Source organism: Netta rufina (genome assembly GCF_964035555.1).
Source record: "Netta rufina genome assembly, chromosome: 16".
NCBI classification, from domain to species: Eukaryota; Metazoa; Chordata; class Aves; order Anseriformes; family Anatidae; genus Netta; species Netta rufina.
The window spans coordinates 12081067-12101027 of NC_140140.1; the positions used below are offsets into that span (position 1 = coordinate 12081067).

Below are 19961 nucleotides of genomic sequence, written 5' to 3' on the forward strand. Positions count from 1 at the left end.
CAATGCAGTTCAAACAGAAGCAAGATGGGCAGTGAGTAGCTGAAAGACTATCAGTTGGTATAAGCAAAACCTAAGCCTGAAGGGGATTTGGCTGCATGTTTTTCAGTTTTAACGTACCCAACTTCAGATTTTCCACTTCAAATCATATAAGAACAAAAGACAAGAGGTTTGCATTGCTCCCCCCATCCCCTTTTCTTTCAAACCTAGCCAACTTTATTTGCAGAGTAGATATAAACGATGTTCACCATACCTATTGCTGTGAGCTGCTTACAGAATACTCAAACAGAATTTACTTCTCACAAAAATTTGTGGTGTTTTTTAGATAGGAGAAGGGAAAAAGAAACTTTCTTTAGGCATGGAATCACATTTGCACACACATACCTGCATGGCCTACAGCGAGCACCACAGCAGCAAGAGGTTGTCACTGAGCTGTGGGGCTGTGTCATCAGGCGAGATATCTGCACCTTTGCGCGAAGAATTTAAGCACGTTTTTAGACTTTCTATCAACAACTGACAAAACCTGTTGGCTCACCAGAAACGATCCAAGGAAGCAGCAGCTAATGCATTGATGTTGCTAGCCCCCCAAATACAGTTCCTACCATTTCCTCCTCCTGCAGCTCTGAGCACAAATTCTGTGGCCTCATTCATTCAGGAACAGAGGCTTGGGCTTGCCACTTTCACATGGCAAAACTGGGTCAGTGTAGCACAGTTTCTACCTTTCTGAAATAATCTTAGGGAAGGTTAGGGGGTGAAAAGTAAAGGAAATAAATTTTTAGAAAATAGGCAAAGGGAAGGAGAGGAAACGGGTCAGAACAGAAGGTCTCTGGTTTTAATCAAACATTACTTAATAAATATTGTACAGCCATATCAATTATTCAAACGTAGTTCTAGCTAAATCTTTTTGATTTTATTGCCTGTGCCCACCTGGCAAGCTGCAGCTATATAATCAGGTCTTGTGGGGGTTCTCCTGCTGAGGTTGTTTTTATTTTTTTGTATACAACTTGGGACCTACTTGGGTCAAACAGATCACTGCAGGTTTCTTTCAGTATCTGTTTCTCAAGATGTTAAATAATCCAAGTGGGCAGCACGCTTTCTGACCTCTCCAGACTCGACAAATTTTTTCCCCTAGAAATACTTATTTTCTATCTTTTCCCTGTAGCTGTCATGTCACACATCAAAAGGCTGAAAAGGACGCTCAGTCCTTTATCAATCCACGTTCAAGTATTTACCCAGTGAAGTGAAAAAGAAACAGACGACACCCTCTGAGCTTAGGGACCTTCTTCAGCTGAAAACCCACTTTGCAGAGGACTACCCAGGCAGCTGGGAAACACGCCCAGCATGTTGGTAAACCTGAGTCTTAAATCATATAGAAACAGGTTTCTTCAGTCCAGTTACTTCAGTGTTGTACAAAGACATAACAATTTTGTTTTATTAAAATGGTACGAAGTACTACTGGGCCAAGACAGAAATAGCAGAATAAAAACACAAGTGCCTCACTGCTGAAAAAAAGCCCTCAAAAATCAAGACTACGTGGCTCACAGATGAGCAGCCACTGCCGTTTGCTGGAGACGATCATATTCATTGAGCAAATCGAAGTCTGAATGAATTAATACTTCATCAGTTTTTTAGCAATAACGTTAAAAATTAAGAGTGACGATCTGACAACAGTCTCTCCAGATAGCAGCTGGTCTATTGCAAGGATCCCAGCCTAATTTGAGGGTGTCTGCAAAAGCCATTTTCTGGACAGGCTAAACTGCAGCCTTATTACAGTAATTATCACAGGGAGTGGCTACAGTGCTTTCAAATACCACCCAACGGGAGAAACCCTCCTTCTCGAGGAAAGATTAAATAGACCAGTACTAATGTCATAAGGAAAGTTGTATTTAGAGACACCATGTAATTACCCTTAAAGAATTTGGCCTGTACAACAAGAAGGAAAGAGCTAACAATGATAGGTGTGTGGAAATGGCAGCGTTCGTGCCGAGGGTGAGCGGGGCAGGAAGGTCGGGGTGGCAGGGACTGGTGAGCAGGCTGGGGGCTCTGGGCTCAAAATTCCAGCAACTACAGGGGAAAAACAAACAAAAAGAAAACCATGCCAGAAATGCCTAGAAAATCTGCATGATGGAGCTTGTTAGCACAGATAGAAAGGCCAATTCTAGCTGTGATAAGGAGTCACTGCCATCTTACGTTGCCCTGCTCTGCTGTATCTGTATCTAGCAGCCCCTCAGCAGGCAGACAGCAACTCTAAGGAGGGAAAACTGGATCCCTCCCCAAGAACACAGGGCACACAAAAGTCTTCTGTCACAGTCCTGCACTTTGACAGTGGAAGACAGTTCATGTACCCCAGCAAAACATAGCAGAAATGTCAAAACTAAATGCTCAGGTCACCATGAAACGTTACACAAATGCTTGTGTTATATGCAGCTGAGGAACCCCGACTTCAAAAGCTCAGGATTTCCTGGCCTGACTGGATTTTGCCAGCAACATCTGACTGGATTTACACCATCACCACTAAGCACAGGATCGGAAATGGAACTAAGGAGGGTCCCAGAATCTTTGAGGAAGAGCACACAGGAGATAACATTTTAAAATTCCAATCCTGACCACATTTTCTAGTAAGTTAGCTGGTCTGCAATGCTCAGTGTCATGCTTCGTGGCCTGAAGTGACAAGTCATGCTCCTCACGCAGCCCAACTTAAAAGACAAACAAAATCAGTAAAGTACCATTTGCTGTGGGAATCTAATACATCCCTGGAGAAGGTCTGCAAGTCTGTGTTTCCAGACAAGATGCTTCGCCACAACAGGGATAACCACATAAACTGAATTTTCAGAGCAGTGAGAGATACACTGACAAAATAACTACAGAACTGATGGTTATTCCTGTTGTGACCAGAGGACCTGGCTGGGTACCCAGCCACATCTTTGAGCTATCAGTGGAATTTCTCATTACACTCCGCACGCTGATGGCAGGAACAGCCTTTGCATTGAAAATGAACAGATAACCTCCGATTTTGAAAAACAGATTAAAATAAAATAAAAATCAATGCAGTAATGAAATAGGATTCAGAGTGTGTTGTGGGCAAAGGCTGCATGGCTCAGGCCAGCCCTGGTTAATGACAGCAGGAGGACATGCCGCGGGCCTAGCTGTGCTGTAATGCTGGGCTAACAATAGCATGCACGAGAGGAACAGAAATGAGTACAACAGATGGTGACACGCTGGCAGGGATATCCCATCCGTTTGGAGATGCTGTGTGGGTGAGTGACAGCAGAGAACTAGAAAGTGCTTGTGTTGCCAGGGAGAGAGTTCCCAGAGAGATCCCTGCCATTTGGTGGCAGGTGTGCACTCACACACGCGGTCCCAGGAGGGACTGTCTATCCCGGAAGCATTTGCAATTTTAGGAATCGTCATTTTTTACCCTCTCCTTTAGGGATTACACAAAGCCAAGACAGCACTGTTTGCCTAGATTTACTTCAGCGATTAAGAAAGCTATGCCTCAGCGTAAAGCCTGACATTACAACCAGTTTGCAAAGCACAATGGCATGCCCCCCATCCTCTTAGAGCTGGAAGCTGCCGGGTTAGGAGGCTCACCCTGCTCAAAACCACCAGCTCTGGAGTCAACTCTTGCTTTAAGCAACACTTTGCAAAGGCCAGTACACCTGCAGCTCTTTATCCACTGCTTCACAGGCTTTGCAGACTGCCAAAGCATCTCTTTCATAAGGATACATGTTACTGGGAGCAGGGAAGTATATTCCACAGTGCTCACATTGCTTGGGGAGATTCTCAGCAGCTTGTATCCCTGGCAAGAATGGCTTTTCTCAAGTGATTTTGCACTAATTGACAGGGTGGAGGAGAATTTACATACAGTCAGCAGAGGCAGGCTGACAAGTGATGCATACCAACATTTCTTTGTCTACTCTCTGCAAATCCAGCTGTGATTTCTTCCAGTGACCCAAATCCACAGTGGTACATCGCAATCACATCTGTTTATAGTGGCAACTGTTACTATGTAAGTGGACAGTATTGCAGGGTCTTAATACTGGCTGTGCAGCAGTGAACACCCTAGCTGAGCTCGGGACATTTCGGGGCACTTCCACCCATGTACAATCTCTCTACTTGATGCAATCTGAAACGTAGCCTGTGCTACAGATCAAATTGACACATCTTCTGTCTTTTTGGCCCCCTGTTCCCGTTCCCTCTGACTGCAGTGACTGAAATTGCATTCCTGGCTGTGTGGGAAGAGGATTCATGAGCCTAGAGATGCCTCATTTCTTACAGGGCTCAGGGATGGCTGGCAATCCATCCCCAGTCTCTCTGGGGTATATCAAGCAGAGGCATTGTATTAGGCATCATTTATACAGTGAAGTTAAAAAAGAAATAATGAAAAAGTGTTTTGTTTTGTTTTTTAAACATATCATTACTCAGTAAGCACCCAGGAGTACGTAACTGTCCCACTAGGAATATCAGAAGGTCTTAATAAAATGGCAGGCCCTACTGCAGGGCTAAGACTTGCTTCTGGTCTGCCAGTGAGCCACTTGCAGGCTCCCTGCTGTTTCTCAAGCAGTTGCTATCAGAGTTGATTTTAGCATCACTTCAGCAGGGACAGATGTCTTTATTTAAAATAATATAAAAACTAATACACAGATAATGGGATAGAGCTAACCCCCTAGGATTTATTATCATTCCCTTTGTTTGCTTGTCCTCAAGCATCAAATCCACAATGTTCTCAATTTGCCTGAGATATGTAATACTGATTTTTTTTTTTTTCCTGGAGGAACACTGGGCTCCAGAGTTTTATTCCTGCTTCAGAGAAAAATATTAAGAAAATGTATTGCTTTGCAATGAAACATTATTCACCATTTTCAGTGACCTGCACAGCGTGACCTAGATCATAGCCGGCATGCGGTTTCAGTCAGAAGACCCTTCAACATATATTTTAATACACACCCTTGAGCCCTCATCAGCCTCCAGCTCAGGAGTTGCACTGGGAGCCTGCACCGCTTGTGCTGTAATTTGAAGAGCATGTTCTTTCAGCAGTTTTTCTCGCTGAGCTATTTTTAGCTTGAATGTATTCCCCAAACCCGATCCTTGCCCAGCTGCAAGGCAAGGCTGAAGCAAGAGCGAGTGGTATCACTGCTCACACTGACATTGCTGTGAAAAGAAATGCTCCTCAAACTACAACCTCTGAGCATGTCGCTGGCTGAATAATCAGCTGTACTTTCATCACCCTAATGAGTAAATGTTGTAGTTGTGCTGCAAAAAGGACAGAGCCGCCACCTAGAAGCTCTGTTAAACTGAGCGTGGGGGAACACATGGAAGGGAGAGACGGAACCTCCTGCTCTGAAATAACCACCAGCTATTCCGGGACTGACATACGGGTTTACACCATTTACACCAGAACTTAGCCACGTTGGCTCTTGTTTATTAATAGTTGAGCTGAAAATCCAAACCCGTATGTCAGTCCTGGAATACACCACAACATCATCTAAGAGTCCTCAGCTGCACATTGAGAGAGGTATAGAAACAAAAGCTTCCAGGAGGCGATGGGAGGATGCTCAGCATCTTCACCAAACCTTGCGGCAGGCCTTTGAACTGAGAGACAGGCTCCGTGCTCCAGCTGCACCCAACCTTTCTTTCTTCACACCTCCAGGAAAAACTACCAAGCCAAAGGTCAAATGCAGCAGGGCTTCCACAGGTGGTGAACAGTGATTACCATATTGCCTCCTCCAGCTGAATCCTCTCGCTTAATTAGACACTGACTCTGTTGGTGTATTGCAGCCCGCACTGCTTATCCTTAGGCAACACCACAGAACAGCAAACCTGTCACAAGGATGTGGGTCGCTCAGGGACAAAGGGCAATGGTACCTGAGTCGTGTTACAGCCTCAAGCCGGGCAAGAAAGTGGGTTTTATTCTAACTGAAATCTAAACTACTCAGTGCAGGGCTTCTGTCAGAGAAACTATAACAACAGACACCTGTAATTGCCTGGGAGGTGAGGGCCGACATAATTAACTGAACTCTTGCTGACTTGCAAATCCAGGCAGAACTGAAAGCCAAACAAATGAGTAAGATACATAATTAAGATGAGATACACGGTCACTACATTCATCCAGCATCTTGCACTGGGTAACCAAAGGCAGTTTATTATTATTATTTTTTTTAATAATATTGTAAAAAAAAATACCTCATGAAGGAGAATAGATGCTAATATCAATCATTTTTAAACCAGCGTAGTTTTGGCATGTGACTTGCAGAATTGACCATACCAACTCACTGTTTTCATAATGCTCTCAAGCCTCCTACTATCAGAGAATAGCAACTACTTTTATCCTGTTATGGGAAATGCTGGCACGACACAGCTAACACTTTCTACGTGCTCCAGAACTGCCTTGGGGTGAAAACAAGTTTCTGTTTCAGTGCCTGCCTTCTAATTTTGTACAGAGAAAAGACTGTAAAAGGCAAGTCCCTCCTACCAAGGATTTACTACTACCCGTAATCGTACATTGCAAGCAGTGCTGCACTGCCACGGTTCAGTGTGTGGGTGACTCAAAGCCCTGGCACATATCCTCTTCACAGTCACTTATAGGAAGGATGAAAATAAACTTCTTGTTGAATTGAACACGATGTTCTGATAATAGAGATGCCAATTTAAGAGACCGAACCTCTCTCTCCTGACGGGCAGCAGACATAAGCTGCTTCACGAGGGGGTGGCACAGGGCTCTCCCGTTCCTCCGCCCTTTCCCGTTTCCCCACTGGGCTGGAAATCTACTGTGAGAGTGGACCCACCCCCCCGAGCCTCCCAACTCTTTCTGCAGAAGTACCTGCCACAAGAGACAATCAATGTGATTGCTGCCAGCTACAGCTCGCTTACTGGAGGCTGGATTGATTGTGCACTTGTCAGTGCGGAGTTCACGGGCACACGCACATGTTCAAGTCCATCCTCCCCCTTCCTTTGTCAAACTTTATCAGATACACATGGCCGTCACTAAAGACAAGCAGAAAAAGGATTCCAAAGTGGTTTTTTTTTGGCTTTAGCTATAAATCTAAAAGAAATTCAGTTTTATGACAATTATATCATACAGATACTGTGCAGCAGACACTATCCAGAAATACATTTGCGAAACAAAGGAACACATGAACACATTTAGGGGACATAAGAAGCCTCATAAACCAAGAACACAAGCATTTTGTAATGGATTCCATTACAAAAACATTCCTGCCAAACACTTGCTAGCACATGTTGGACAGCTGAGATCCTGCAAACTAGCAAGAGGAGTTGGACAGGATGGAGTGTTTGAGGTGTCAGTAATCAGCATAACCCCCTGTGCACACGGGTGGGCTGCACCTGTTCCCACTTTGTCTTTCATCAGCTGCTTTATGCCCGTGCCTGCAAGCCCACAGACAGCACACCGTGCTGCAGCTTTGCAGAGGTGTAGTTCCCACAACGGACAAAACAGATATTGCTAAGGTTAACTATGAGGACAGAGAACTTGGCAGACTCTCCTGCTTGTAAGACATATTGATGCATTGCCCATCTGATAACAGACCCTGGGATCCAAGGGACACGCAAATCCCCAGACTCCTGGGGATTCAGTCACCTGGAACAGCCCAATGCCATCAACCTTGTGTAACGCTGTTGCTAAGACATTCACTTCTTTGAATGTGAAGGAGAATCTGACTGTGTGAAGTAAATATTGATCAGCAACCACAGGCACGTGTGAGAGTTATTGGGCTCAGGAACATGTGACCTTGCTCCAGAGGGGACAAGCAATTAGTGGTTTTCCCCTTGAAAGAGTCCACTGTTACGCACATGTCCAACATCGTAGTCAGTGGGACCTCAACCCAGACTCTGGCAGGGGAGGGCTGCAGGCCACTCCACCAGACCAGCCAAGAGAGACTTCCCCAGCCGTCAGGTTAGGGGGGGGCCGTGCTTGTTATCCCCCAGGCAGCCTGTTTTCATAGAATTGTTTTGCCACGATTAAGTACTGCACATGTACATCAAGGGAAACAGCCAGACACGCACAGATTCATTGCCCCTCTCAGAGCCAACATGGAGCATTGATGAACCTCACAGGATTCCCATGTGCACACTGGATGGAGAAAACAAGTGTCTTGAGGCCACGTGTGGGCTCCCAACACCTGGGGTACTCTGCCACCAGGAGCACACATGGCCGCACCTGCAGGCTGCTCGCAGGGCCAGCCACAGCTGACTTTGTTATCCTGCCCCAGCCTGCTCCTCTGCCCTCAGGAGGGGCACTGCACCAAGACATGGGATTAAGCAAATATGTACATTTATCCATTTTTCAAGCCCACATAATCCAAGCAATTACTGATGAAAACATTCTGAAAATACGTCCCAGAACAGCTTTCAAACTTCAAACAGCTGAAGAACACCTGCTGCTTGAAGGTTTATGTTTGTTTTGCATAGAACAACAATAACACGTAAGCTGTTACTTTTTTTGAGCTTCAGAAACAGCTGGTCCCACAAACAACCCAGCACCCCAAACTCACGGAGATGACTTTACCATTCTTTAGAAGAAAATACTCAGATTTTTGATTCAACACTTCAGTCTAGACTTAGACTGTCAATGGCACATCTATAGCAAACTCTGGACCACATCCAAACACCATTTACAATGAAATCACATTGGTGCCTCCAGTCCTGCTCAGTTTCCCTGAGTTTCCCTCATATTCACCTTCCCTTACCTCTGCTCCTGGCATCCTTTTGTGTAAATCAGGGGGAAAGCAAATTTGTGGAACTAAGACAAAATATGGTAGTATTGATGACATTTATATTATATGGGAACTGGACAGAAACAGGACTTGGCTACTTCAGTTTTCAAGAAAGTTTTAAAGACCCTTGCAAAAATGACTGGCTCTACGGAGGCGCTCAGATGAAACACTTCTGCCTGAGCAGGTAATGCAAACAAACCCCAAACCTAGATATTAATATCTCTCAAAAACGCAACAGCAGTAATCAGATGCTCTTCTTAGTAACAGAAAACACGCAACTAAATTTCATTCAACTGAAAAGAAACCACTACTCTGAAGTGACCAAGGTGGTGCACTACATTAGCGCTCCCAGCGAAGTTTACAGTTACCTCACAGAGATACAGCCCCAGCAGGGCCAAAAGTCTCCACATGAAAACAATGGAAACTGAAAGCACAGGACTCACCCATCGGTGTCCATGACTGTATCCATATCTGCATCCACAGCTACAGCCACAACAGTGTTGCAGTGGTGGCGGAGCCTCACCTCAGGCCCTTTCACAGCTCCTGCCCACAGGGCTGGGAGGCAGCATGGTGCCCAGGCTGGGTGTGGGCTGGGCCCAGGGTGGAGCCCTGCAGCCACCCTCACACAGGTGCAGGCAGGTGTTTGCTGAAACCAGAGGAAACAAGCCAGCACTTTGCCTCAGAATGGCCTGGGGTTCTGTATTTCAAAGTCTTCTCTGTGCACAGTTTGTAGAGATCATGGCGCTGGGGGTTCATCTCTTAGCCTTTATGAAGATTTCTTTGTGTCCAGTGCTTACTTCATCCTCTGGCTGCAGTAAAAAGACCGCTAAGAAGATTATACTGCTGGAGTTTCCCTTTATTTAAGCACAGAGGATTCGGGCATCCCCTTTCTGGAGTCTTAGTTTCTCTCAGTGCCTGCCTTCTGTCTTGTTCCTCTCAAATGAAGGTGAGAAGAGAGGCAGGACGCCATTCCCTAGGCCAGGTGGCCCTGAGGCGTGGTTGTTCCAAAATGGCGCTGCCTCTCCACAGTGCAGCTCCTGAGAGGAAGGGCACCGAGCTCCTTGCAAGGGGGATGTTCTCTGTTTTTGTCAGCGGTGGGACTTTCTACTTTAACAGTGTGGGAGAAATAATTAAATAAATAAACCTCCAAAACATGGTGCATAGAACACAGGAGAGTTCACAGAGCCCCACAGTGCCTGATTTACCACAGTGCAGCTCAGCAGAGATATGTGGCCTCCTCAAACGAGTTGTGCTCACAGCTGCTTCCCCCCAGTGTGGTCAGCAGCCTTTGGTGCACACATCTGGAGTCCTTCACCTCCACCATCTCTCTACGTTTCCCTCTTGCCTGGGAGCACAGCAGTGCCGGCTGGGCCCAGCCACTGTGCAGCATAGCTGTCATGGCAGAGAAAGCAGGCAAGAGGGGTTTTACAGCAAATGGAGGTTTCTTCCATACAGAAAAAAAAAAAAGATATAACAGGTAGAAACAAAAAGTGATGGAAACAGATGTCAGTAGTGTACCCACTTTCTTATTTTATCATGATGCTCAATGTACATGGTGTTTTTACACATCTTTCCTGTTAGAACTTAATATTTAAGAATAGGCCACTTCTGGTTTTGTGGATGTGGTAAAAAAGCTTGAAAGTGTGGTCTACATCTCTGAAAAACTCAAATAAAAATGCAGTGCCCTGTCATGCATAGATATTTATATATGTGTGTGTGTGTATCTGCACCTTTTACTTTTGTTGTGGGAAAAACTGTACACACAGAAATATGTTATGTCTGCACACCTACCACATATTTATCGAAGTCAAAAAGGAAATAGGGTTTTAAATAATTAACCAACATAAATGCAGTAACAATATATGCAAAACTATACAGAGCATTCAATAGACATATGTATTCTCATACCTATTATGCTTTAATCGTTCTCTGTTAGGCTTTTAATCCCTCAGTTTAAAGGAAACCTCTGAAATGTAATGTACAGATTCAGGGAGAATCTATAAATCTTACATGGAAGGGTTGTAATTACAACTGGCTTGATTGGGCGACATGTGATCAGTAAATCGTGTGGACATTTCATTTCCAGATAAACTCTCAGAGTTAGTTACTCTTCCCTGTTTTATATTATAAAATGCACATTAATCTATTTCAAACAAAGCCTAGTCAGAGCAGTATCATTTCTGAGATATGGAGGGAAATGAGTGAGGAGGGAGAAGCGAAGGAGTAACAGGAATTAGAAATGTATGTTTAAATACTTCAGTAGGGCATTTCAGCATCATTCAGCATTTCAGTTTGGATTATTGCAAATTCCATTGATGGAGTATCTGTCTCATTATTCTGTAAAGAAGAGACAGAGAAAAATCTTAGGTGATATGTGGTGTTAGGTAAGAAGAATGAGCATTAGGCTACAGGTGTTTCCAAGTACAAGAGCTCACCATCTGTGTTTTCTGTTGGTGTAAATCTGGTATAGTAGTTGTGATGCATTCTTGTTGCTGAAGATGAGAGCAGAATTTGGCCTTTGCAGTAATCACAAAGAAATTAATTAGAAACGGACAAGGCGTGGCATTCATATTTTGTGCTGTTGATCTGAAAGTATGAATACAGAGCTGATGCTAAAGATATATTTGGTAAGGCTTACAAAAACAGGAGAAATTAGAATTAGACATTTTTACCTGTTCTTTAACAGTCTGATAACAGTTACTTCATTTTTTCATTTCTTGTGTATTTGATAAAATACAGATCTTGCTATAGCATTTATCATTATTCCTCTATTTTCTGTACACAGCAAAGGGTAATTACTGCAACCGTATTTTGCAGTGTGGTCCCTGCTGTGAGTATTTCTTTGTCTCTGTAACTTCAGTCTCTGGCTTTGTAAAACCTGCCACAGAGGAGACGATGAGAATCCCCGATGCTGCCAGAATGCAGGCCAGAAAGCATCATAAACTGTTTCTGATCTGTTTGCTGAATTATTACTTTAAAGCTAGCAAATGTAGTGTGTGTGTGTCTGCCTAGGGGAGGGGTTCAATTACCTGAGATTCTCTGCAGATATTGGCAGTGTCTCATGGGGAAATCTCATTTAGTATGCAGAATAAAATCACTGTGGCACTGATCATATGATTTGAAGACTCAATCCTGAAGCAGCACTACTGAAAGGGGAGGTGAAACAGCATAAGACACTCTGTTCAGACAGCATGAGGCTGTGAGCAGCACACGAATTTTATACAGCAGGCAGGAGGGTAGCTGCTGGATTGGTCTATTAAACGTGTAGTCGGGAAACCACAGGAAAGCTGTATTTCTGGCAAGCCTGCATTTTGTCAGGATGCATCACTGCTGTTACTAGAAAAAGAGGAAGCCTGCTGCTGCGTGAGATTAAAAGGTAGAAGGAGTGATAGCTACAGAAGATCACTGTGAAACTCCTTTGATAACCACCTTAAACACCCCCTCGAGAGTGAATTTAACTGTTGAAGGGCACTGGTTCCAACTGACTGTCTGGAAAGTATGGTGAAAAGGATGCATGTTATGAGGAAGAATTCTACCAAGAGCAGAGCAAACTAGAGGAGAACTTCTGTCTGCATTGCTGACATTGGCAAATACAAGAAAGCATTCTGGTGCTGAGATTCTTGCCTTTTTTCTTTTTTTTTTTTTTTTTTTTTTCCCCTTGAGTCCTGCAGAAGGATTTTTTATTCCCCCTCTACCCACAAACACAAGGAAAACACCAACCAGAACTCAGAATACTGCAGACTTTCCAAAGAACAAGCATGGTACAAAATGTGATTTTGGTGTTTTTCCGTAGGCGACTCAGCCAAAGACCTGCTGTTGAAGAGCTAGAAAGAAGAAATATACTTAAACGTGAGTACTTTTTTCTTTTATTATTTTATATATATTTGTTGAAACTGATTATTACATTTCTAGAACATATCCTTTTATAGAGAAATTCATTCACTTTTTCTGTACCTAAAAGTTTTCATGTTTAACGTGCCCTGGGTTTCAAGTACTGCAGAAATCAGAATTTACACAGGCGTGCCATTTAGTACAGAAAATAGTACCTTGTTCAATTTTCAGTTTTCAAATCATTTATATTGTGAATATATTATTTCACATTTATGCATGAATATACTGTTATGGATATCTGAGAAAGGAGTAGCATCCTAGTGTCACACAGTACAATGAGGCTTTGGACAGTCATTTTTCAAGCTGTGGACTGCCATGGCAAACTGTACAAGACTAGAGTGGAATAGACAAAGCATCCTTGCAGAGGTGTGAGGACATTCCCAAAGACAAGACAAAGAAATATCCTCTGAGATATCAGAGTTATTAAAGGGACAATTCCAAGCCTATCACAGATGCTGCTACACAGGAATGTTGCCCAGCATCTTTCAAATAAACACAAAGCAGAAGCTTGCAACACTTTTCCTAAAGTTTCTGACCCAGGCATCAAACAGATGATGCATCCCTTTCTTAGATGTATTGGGAATTCTCTAAATTAGGTGAAGAAGGGAAAGGGCTTTGGATTATTCTCTGCTGTGAATCTCAGACAGGAGAATGGAAAAGTCATCTGCTTGAAGAAAAAAAGTATATTACTTCTGTTAATTTTATGGTCTATTTAGTGTTGACAGTAAAAAACCAAAACCACCAACAACAAAACCAGAATGATGTGAAAATGGTTGTCTTCTCATTAAACACAAATAAAACACAAAGCCATATAGAATGTGGCTTATGTCATACAAGCAATCCTGCCTTTGGTATTTAATTCATATTTAATTATTAATATGATTGCAATTATCTAGAAAAAAAAAGTTATCTACATTTTATAACCTACAATTTACTGTCTCAGAACTTTCTTAGTAGTTCATACAAAAAAGCTTATGCTATTGCCATTGAAGTTACTGGGGATTTCATTTCAGTTTTAACAACAAGAAATTCCATAATCAACTTATATTTTCAGTACTCTTCCAATGCATATATTATGTGTGGTTAAATCAGATGCATCTGACACATGTGCACAGCTAAATGAGAAACAGGATACATACAGGATACAGTCTTGGAAAACATAAATGGATGAACTTGGCCTAAATTCACCTGTCATCTACATGAGAGACAAGAAAAAGCATTAACCCAGGATTCTGAAACATGTGGAGCCAGATTTTCAAGAGTCAGTGCCTAAGATCACCTCTAAAAATCTTTTTTTTTTCTTTTTTTTTTTTCTCCTAAGTAGGGATCTCTGCTGAAAAAAATCTGTTCCTTTATGTTTACTTTTTGAAGTGTGCTTGTTACAACCTTAATCTGGGTTAAACTGACAAGCTTGAATAATAAAAAAGTTTGAATACATTCATATAATGAGCTTACAGAGAGATAAAGCAGAAAGAAGATAAAGCAGAATTAAAGATATTTCCTGAATGCCAGCTAAACATACTGGTCTAGATTTGTATCTCATTTAAAGTGCTTCCAACATGGAGCAAATTCATTGACTTCAATTCAGTTGCTTAGGCTTTATACAGGTTCAGCTGAGATCATAGCTCGCTCTATTTATTTACCTTATTTCATTATATAAAAAGCTAAACATCCTGTAAGAGCTAAGGTCATCACTTGTGTCAATAGAAATCATAAAGGGCTGGACAGATACAACAAATCTAGTCTAAGTTTTGAGTGAATCTGGAGATTGGTAAACTCTCCTTTTATTAATAGGGATATAAATCTTCTTATTATGGACTTTAAAAACACCTGGCTTGGGTCTGACGTGCAAAGGTGTAGCAGTATAAATACCCCTCAGTGAAATCACTACAACCTCCTCCAGCTTGTGTTTGTACAGTTGCCTCCTAAGTTTCTTAATGTCTTTGATGTTAATAATACACACTGCTAACAGAAGCAACATTACCCCCAAAGCTGTTTTAAGGACTAATAATTCACATTTGTATCGCTCCTTCAAAATGAGAAGCTTATTCCAAGTGCCTAAGTGCAACCACTAAGTCATTTTAAAACAATCCTTAATAAAATTAAAATGAGAGACTGTTCTTATCATTCTTAGAGAGATGGTTCTGAGATAAAAGTAGTACTTAAAATGTAAAGCCAACACTTTCTTACAGTTTTGTTGAACTTCTTCTACTGCCTTTACTTTAATGATACAACATTGCTGGTTTGCCACAGAGCGTGGCAACCCTATGAACGAAAATCAAGACCCAGGTGTTCACGTGTTCTTCCTGTACTCAGCCGAGAGCTGCCTTTCACATTCAAGAAGGCAGCATCTCTTAAATCACACTGTAAAATCCCCACTTCTTTCTTAACACCAGGAATTGTTTCTGAGTCATGCACAGCTAAGAATTCCCTGAAAAACTTGCAGAGCAGCGAAATGAACTGCACATGCCACTTTGTAATTGGGAGCTTCTTTCTACTCAGGTTTACAAAGCCAGCCCTCAGTAATGAGTGGATCTATGTGTAGGCAGAGTGATGCTGATGGGGAAAACCTCTCTGCTTTGTCTCTGTAACAATGCTTGAATTTTGTAATGCCCTTGCTAGCAGTTCCTATCAAATCTTGCTTTATTTTTTCTAAATGAACTATTCTTGTGTTTTCATGTTCAGCATTTTCTTGGAGCTGGGAATAAGCCCAGAGTCTGTGCGAATATCTCACAGAAAGGGGCCACTATGCATGTTTAGTATATTAAAAGTTGGAAAATAATTTTCTGGTCAGAAATTAATATTTGTGGTTTTATTTCAGAATTCTCTCAGTGCATCTCACTGACAATGATATCTTAAAAGGCACTATACCACAGAAAATTATTTTATTTTTATAAAAACATATAGATTTGAATATCTACTCTAAAAGGGGTGAATTAAAATGTAGTGAAGCATATTAGTAAATTCTTGCAAGTATGTCTGCATCTTAGAGTACACTCTACTTTAAAAATGACATTCTCCTTTTAAACATAACAAACTTAAACAGCTGCTCATCCCTGAAATGGCACTAGTTTTAGTTGTCCTATTCGCTATTTTAAATTTCTATGCCTTGCCACTGAATTTTAATAAAGCACATTATAATATTTTATATTCATTTGCTTTACATTTCTGCTATAGTCAGTTGTGGCTATGCACTATTTTACTCTAAGCAGATACTTACGATGGCATTTCAGTGTAACGTAACGTGTGTAAAAATATGGGAGAATAATTCATTACTAAAATTACCATTTTGGAAACTCATCCGCAGTGCTATTGTCTTTTTAAGGTGTATTAAAAATGATGTGTGTGCCTTATCATTGGAAATATCTAAAGCAAATGGTATAATAAACTTCACAGTGCTATCTAGAGATTCCCAGAATGGTTGAACATTTTTCTCTAGGTCTGCAGCTTTGTTCAGGTCACAGGCTCATGCCTTAATTTAGTAACAGATAGTACTAGAAATAGAAACGCCATTACCTCGTATCCCAAGGCAAAGGATATATTTCACACAATGTTACAGCACTCTGGTCTATTTTTAGACCCAGTGTGTAGGAGTTATCACGGCTTGAATGTTAATAGGCACAACACACAAAAGCTAGCTGGCTTAGGTTAGAATGAAATGCTACAAAAAGGAAACCCGTGAAGATAAAAAGGTTCTAATGTCAGCGGCACATCCTGAATAGCAGAAAAAAAAGTACCCAAATCAAAGATAACTGCTGTGGCAGTGTGACCATCCAAAGGTGTAGCCTGAGAATAAGGTTTTACAGGAAAAAACGTACTTTTCTTGAAGCTCATGCAATAAGTCTTTTCAGCATCTACAGCAACACAATGGCTCCAGCAATATGGAGACGAAAAATTGATGATTAACTATGGAATATTTTGATTTTGTTTCTAAAGTTTATGCAATTGGAGTTGGTGTGACTGCTGTTGGTTTGTTAAATCTCCTTGGAACTGGAGTTTAGAGCACAGGAAAAGCTGGCACCAGTACCTTGTCCTCACAGAGAGGTAACGATATGTTCTAGCAGAGCAACAGAGAGATGTACTGAACTGACAAAGCAGACAACTAAGGACCAGCTACTAATTTTTCTGTGATATAATTCTTATTGCCTGGAACTTCAGAAACTACTGATATTCTTCATGAGGAAAATCATCTTTTTTTTAATATTCTCTCTAGAACGAAACGATCAAACAGAACAGGAAGAAAGGAGAGAAATCAAACAGAGACTGACAAGAAAGGTAAAATCTTGTAATGTCTTCTATTAGTTTTTAGAAATTTATGAAAGCTATTACAGTATCAACCAGTCCTAGAGGTCATTGCTACACAAAACCTCCCTTAATTTAACTCTTCCTCGGTGGTGTGGTATCTAGTATATCAATTATATAAGTACCTACCATGTCTCAGCTATGAGGATTGATAGAATATTTACATTTAAACTTTCAAACAAAAAATGAATACTTGCTTGCACACTGCATATTTTGCAACTATACTGCCAGCAAAGAAGTACGTTATTCCTTGTAGCGATCAGTAGCAGAGCTGGCTTCTTGCTGAGCACCAAGAGTGCTCTCACAATAAATTTCTCTTTGCATTTAAGGTGTTCTTAAAATCAGAACTAGATTGTGTTATTGTTCTGTTCCCAGGAACCCCCACTGGAATTATAAGCAAAAAATGCCAATAATTTATTAAACCCAAATTGGAATTCTTACAGTGGGTCCAGTTCTGAAAACCTTGCTGCTGACTGCAGTAGAAAAGCCTTTCAGTGAAAAGTGACTTCTTACTGATGCTGACTGCAGTAAGAAAACCTTTAACAAACCTTAAATTATATCATAACAAGTTAATTATGTCTATTTTACCTATTCTAAATTGATGCATTTTATCAATTTAGAGCTTAAAATATTTTCTTTTGTCCATTATAAAGCCACTGTGCTATAGTCAATAACTCCATTTAAACAATTGTTAATCTCCCAGCAATGGTTTGAAGGACATAATATTTCCCTGGACTTTTCAAGAGTTGCACTTTTTCCATGTTGAATTAGTATTTTTCTTCCATATACATAAATGCACACTAAGTTAAGATGAGAAGCAGAAAATATTGCACAATTTATTGAAATATTTGTTATTAATATTGGTTTTATTTTACAATACTATTTAATGCAGCTTAATCAGCGACCTACAGTTGACGAACTAAGAGACAGAAAAATCCTGATTCGATTCAGTGATTATGTAGAAGTGGCAAAAGCACAGGATTATGACAGGCGAGCAGATAAACCATGGACAAGACTATCAGCAGCTGATAAGGTACTGACATAATTAAAATATTACTGCTTTCTACTTACTTTGTCTAAAATGCTATATTGGACTTTGCAGACATTTAACCTCTGGGGCATTTAACCTCTGTAAATGTTATATGTTTTGCTGTAACCATGTTGGCCAACGCATACTGTTATAAAAATGCTATTTATCTATATAATCATCAGCAATCTGTAAAACCTAAATATTCAGCATCTCTACTGGCATAGTATGCATTGCTGTGCCCGATGCCTATCATTTCTACTTAATGAAACTTCTATTCTGCTCTGTGAGTCTGGTATTTTACAATGCTTATAAATACAAAATTATTTAACTCTCTTTTATTTTCAATTCCCAGGCAGCAATTCGGAAAGAGCTAAATGAATACAAAAGTAATGAAATGGAGGTACATGCATCAAGCAAACATTTGACAAGGTCAGTCTTCCAGCCATTTATTTCCATTGCCTGATAATAACTAGTCTCTTTGAGTCCTGAATCTATAGATTTTGCTCTTACATGTTAGATATGGGAACATAGGAACATTTCTTTTAAAAGGAAATGGAAACATTTCTCATTCCATTCTGAACTTTGCTTTTCTGATTTTTATATATATATATAATTATATACATATTTATATATATATAAAATAATATATATATAGTGTACACTAGCATGTACTGAGGAGACCCCAGACCTTTTCCAGAGTATCACTCAGCTTGAATATTTTGCAACTAAGATTCAAAAGCTATGGCAAAAATTTAAATGTAGGGGTATAATGAAAAACAAACAACCCCCTCCCCATGATGTTTAAAGCAGATGAACTACTGAATACTGGAGTGTACTTGAGCGTGCAACCTGATTAACCCAGACACTGTAACTTTCTCATCAATGGGGGAGTAATGCCCATAAAAAAGACTTGTAAAATTTTTGTTACAACAAAAAATTGTAAGAGGTTCAGCCTGTAGATTTCAGTAGCACGTGAATGTTAGTTGCCACTGGAATGTCTGCAACCCCCTCAAATGGCAGGCCAGCAGGAAAATTGAGAAAATTGGCCTGGATGCTTGGCACTGTCCAAATGCATGGGCTGCTGCGCATCAAGTCAATCTTGCACTTACTTTGTCACAACAGCAATTACAGGTTTTAGGTCTAAACAGTCATGGAAACACTTGGATTTTCCACGAGAGAATGACTGTGAGAGAAGCTGATTCCACAGCCATTAAGTTACTTGCAAAAAGACCTTGTCACTTACAGAAAAACTTAAACAGCAGTCAGTTATTTCCTACAATTTCTGTTATGTCTATTGAGTCCAGTTGCTCTTAAAAGACAATCTGGGGAGTTGGTAGCACAATGTACTCTTGCCCCATCTGTAAGCATTCCCAGGTGTGCTTGCTGCTAAATTAAGCTGCCCAGCACTGTACCGAGGAGCTTGGGGTGCAGTCTCTATTCTGGAAGGCTTGCTTCTGCAGGGTCTGGGCCTGCATTTCTGTGTTTGTGAATCTGGAACGAATTTGATCTTAAGAGAGTTTTGTATGCTCAGTGAAAAGATGATCTACGCAAATACAGTGGAGTCATAAATACAATGTACGTTGATGTAAATGCTACAATTATAGAATTCTAGACTTTTCATGCCATTGTTAGGGCCCTTCTAACTACAGGGTTCAGGCTCAACGTGTATGGCACGATAGCAGTACGCTGATCGAGTGAGATGGGAAATACGGGTGGGCTGCAGTTCAAGGCAGGAATTGAAAGATACCCTCTCTAATTGAGCTACCTGGGGAGTTTAAGTAGATTATAATGATGTATTTTGAAATTTGGTCAGGATATTAGGTGCAATACAGGCTTGCAATTTACAATTACTGCTAAAGCATTACAAATGACTGAGACTTTAATTACATATCTCAGCTAAGAGAACAAGCCTACAGAGCAACAGCGTATTTATTCCATACAGAATGTAAGACTATCATATATTAATCCAACGGTGTATCTTCATATGTTCCAAAGCATCAGCTCAGAAT

At 41.0% G+C, this 19961-nt stretch overlaps 1 protein-coding gene across 1 annotated transcript in view; it reads left to right on the forward strand.

Annotated features, from left to right (window-relative positions):
* Positions 1 to 19650, forward strand: part of PHACTR3 (phosphatase and actin regulator 3) — a gene marked incomplete at both ends in the record, with an annotated part of 104279 nt that extends 84629 nt beyond the window's left edge. The window contains 5 exons of the mRNA XM_084296375.1: positions 12523 to 12578; positions 16834 to 16895; positions 17815 to 17955; positions 18305 to 18381; positions 19602 to 19650. Coding sequence (XP_084152501.1) covers positions 12523 to 12578; positions 16834 to 16895; positions 17815 to 17955; positions 18305 to 18381; positions 19602 to 19650 — 385 coding nt within the window. The remainder of the gene's footprint in view (positions 1 to 12522; positions 12579 to 16833; positions 16896 to 17814; positions 17956 to 18304; positions 18382 to 19601) is intronic.
* Between the last annotated feature and the right edge of the window lie 311 nt (positions 19651 to 19961).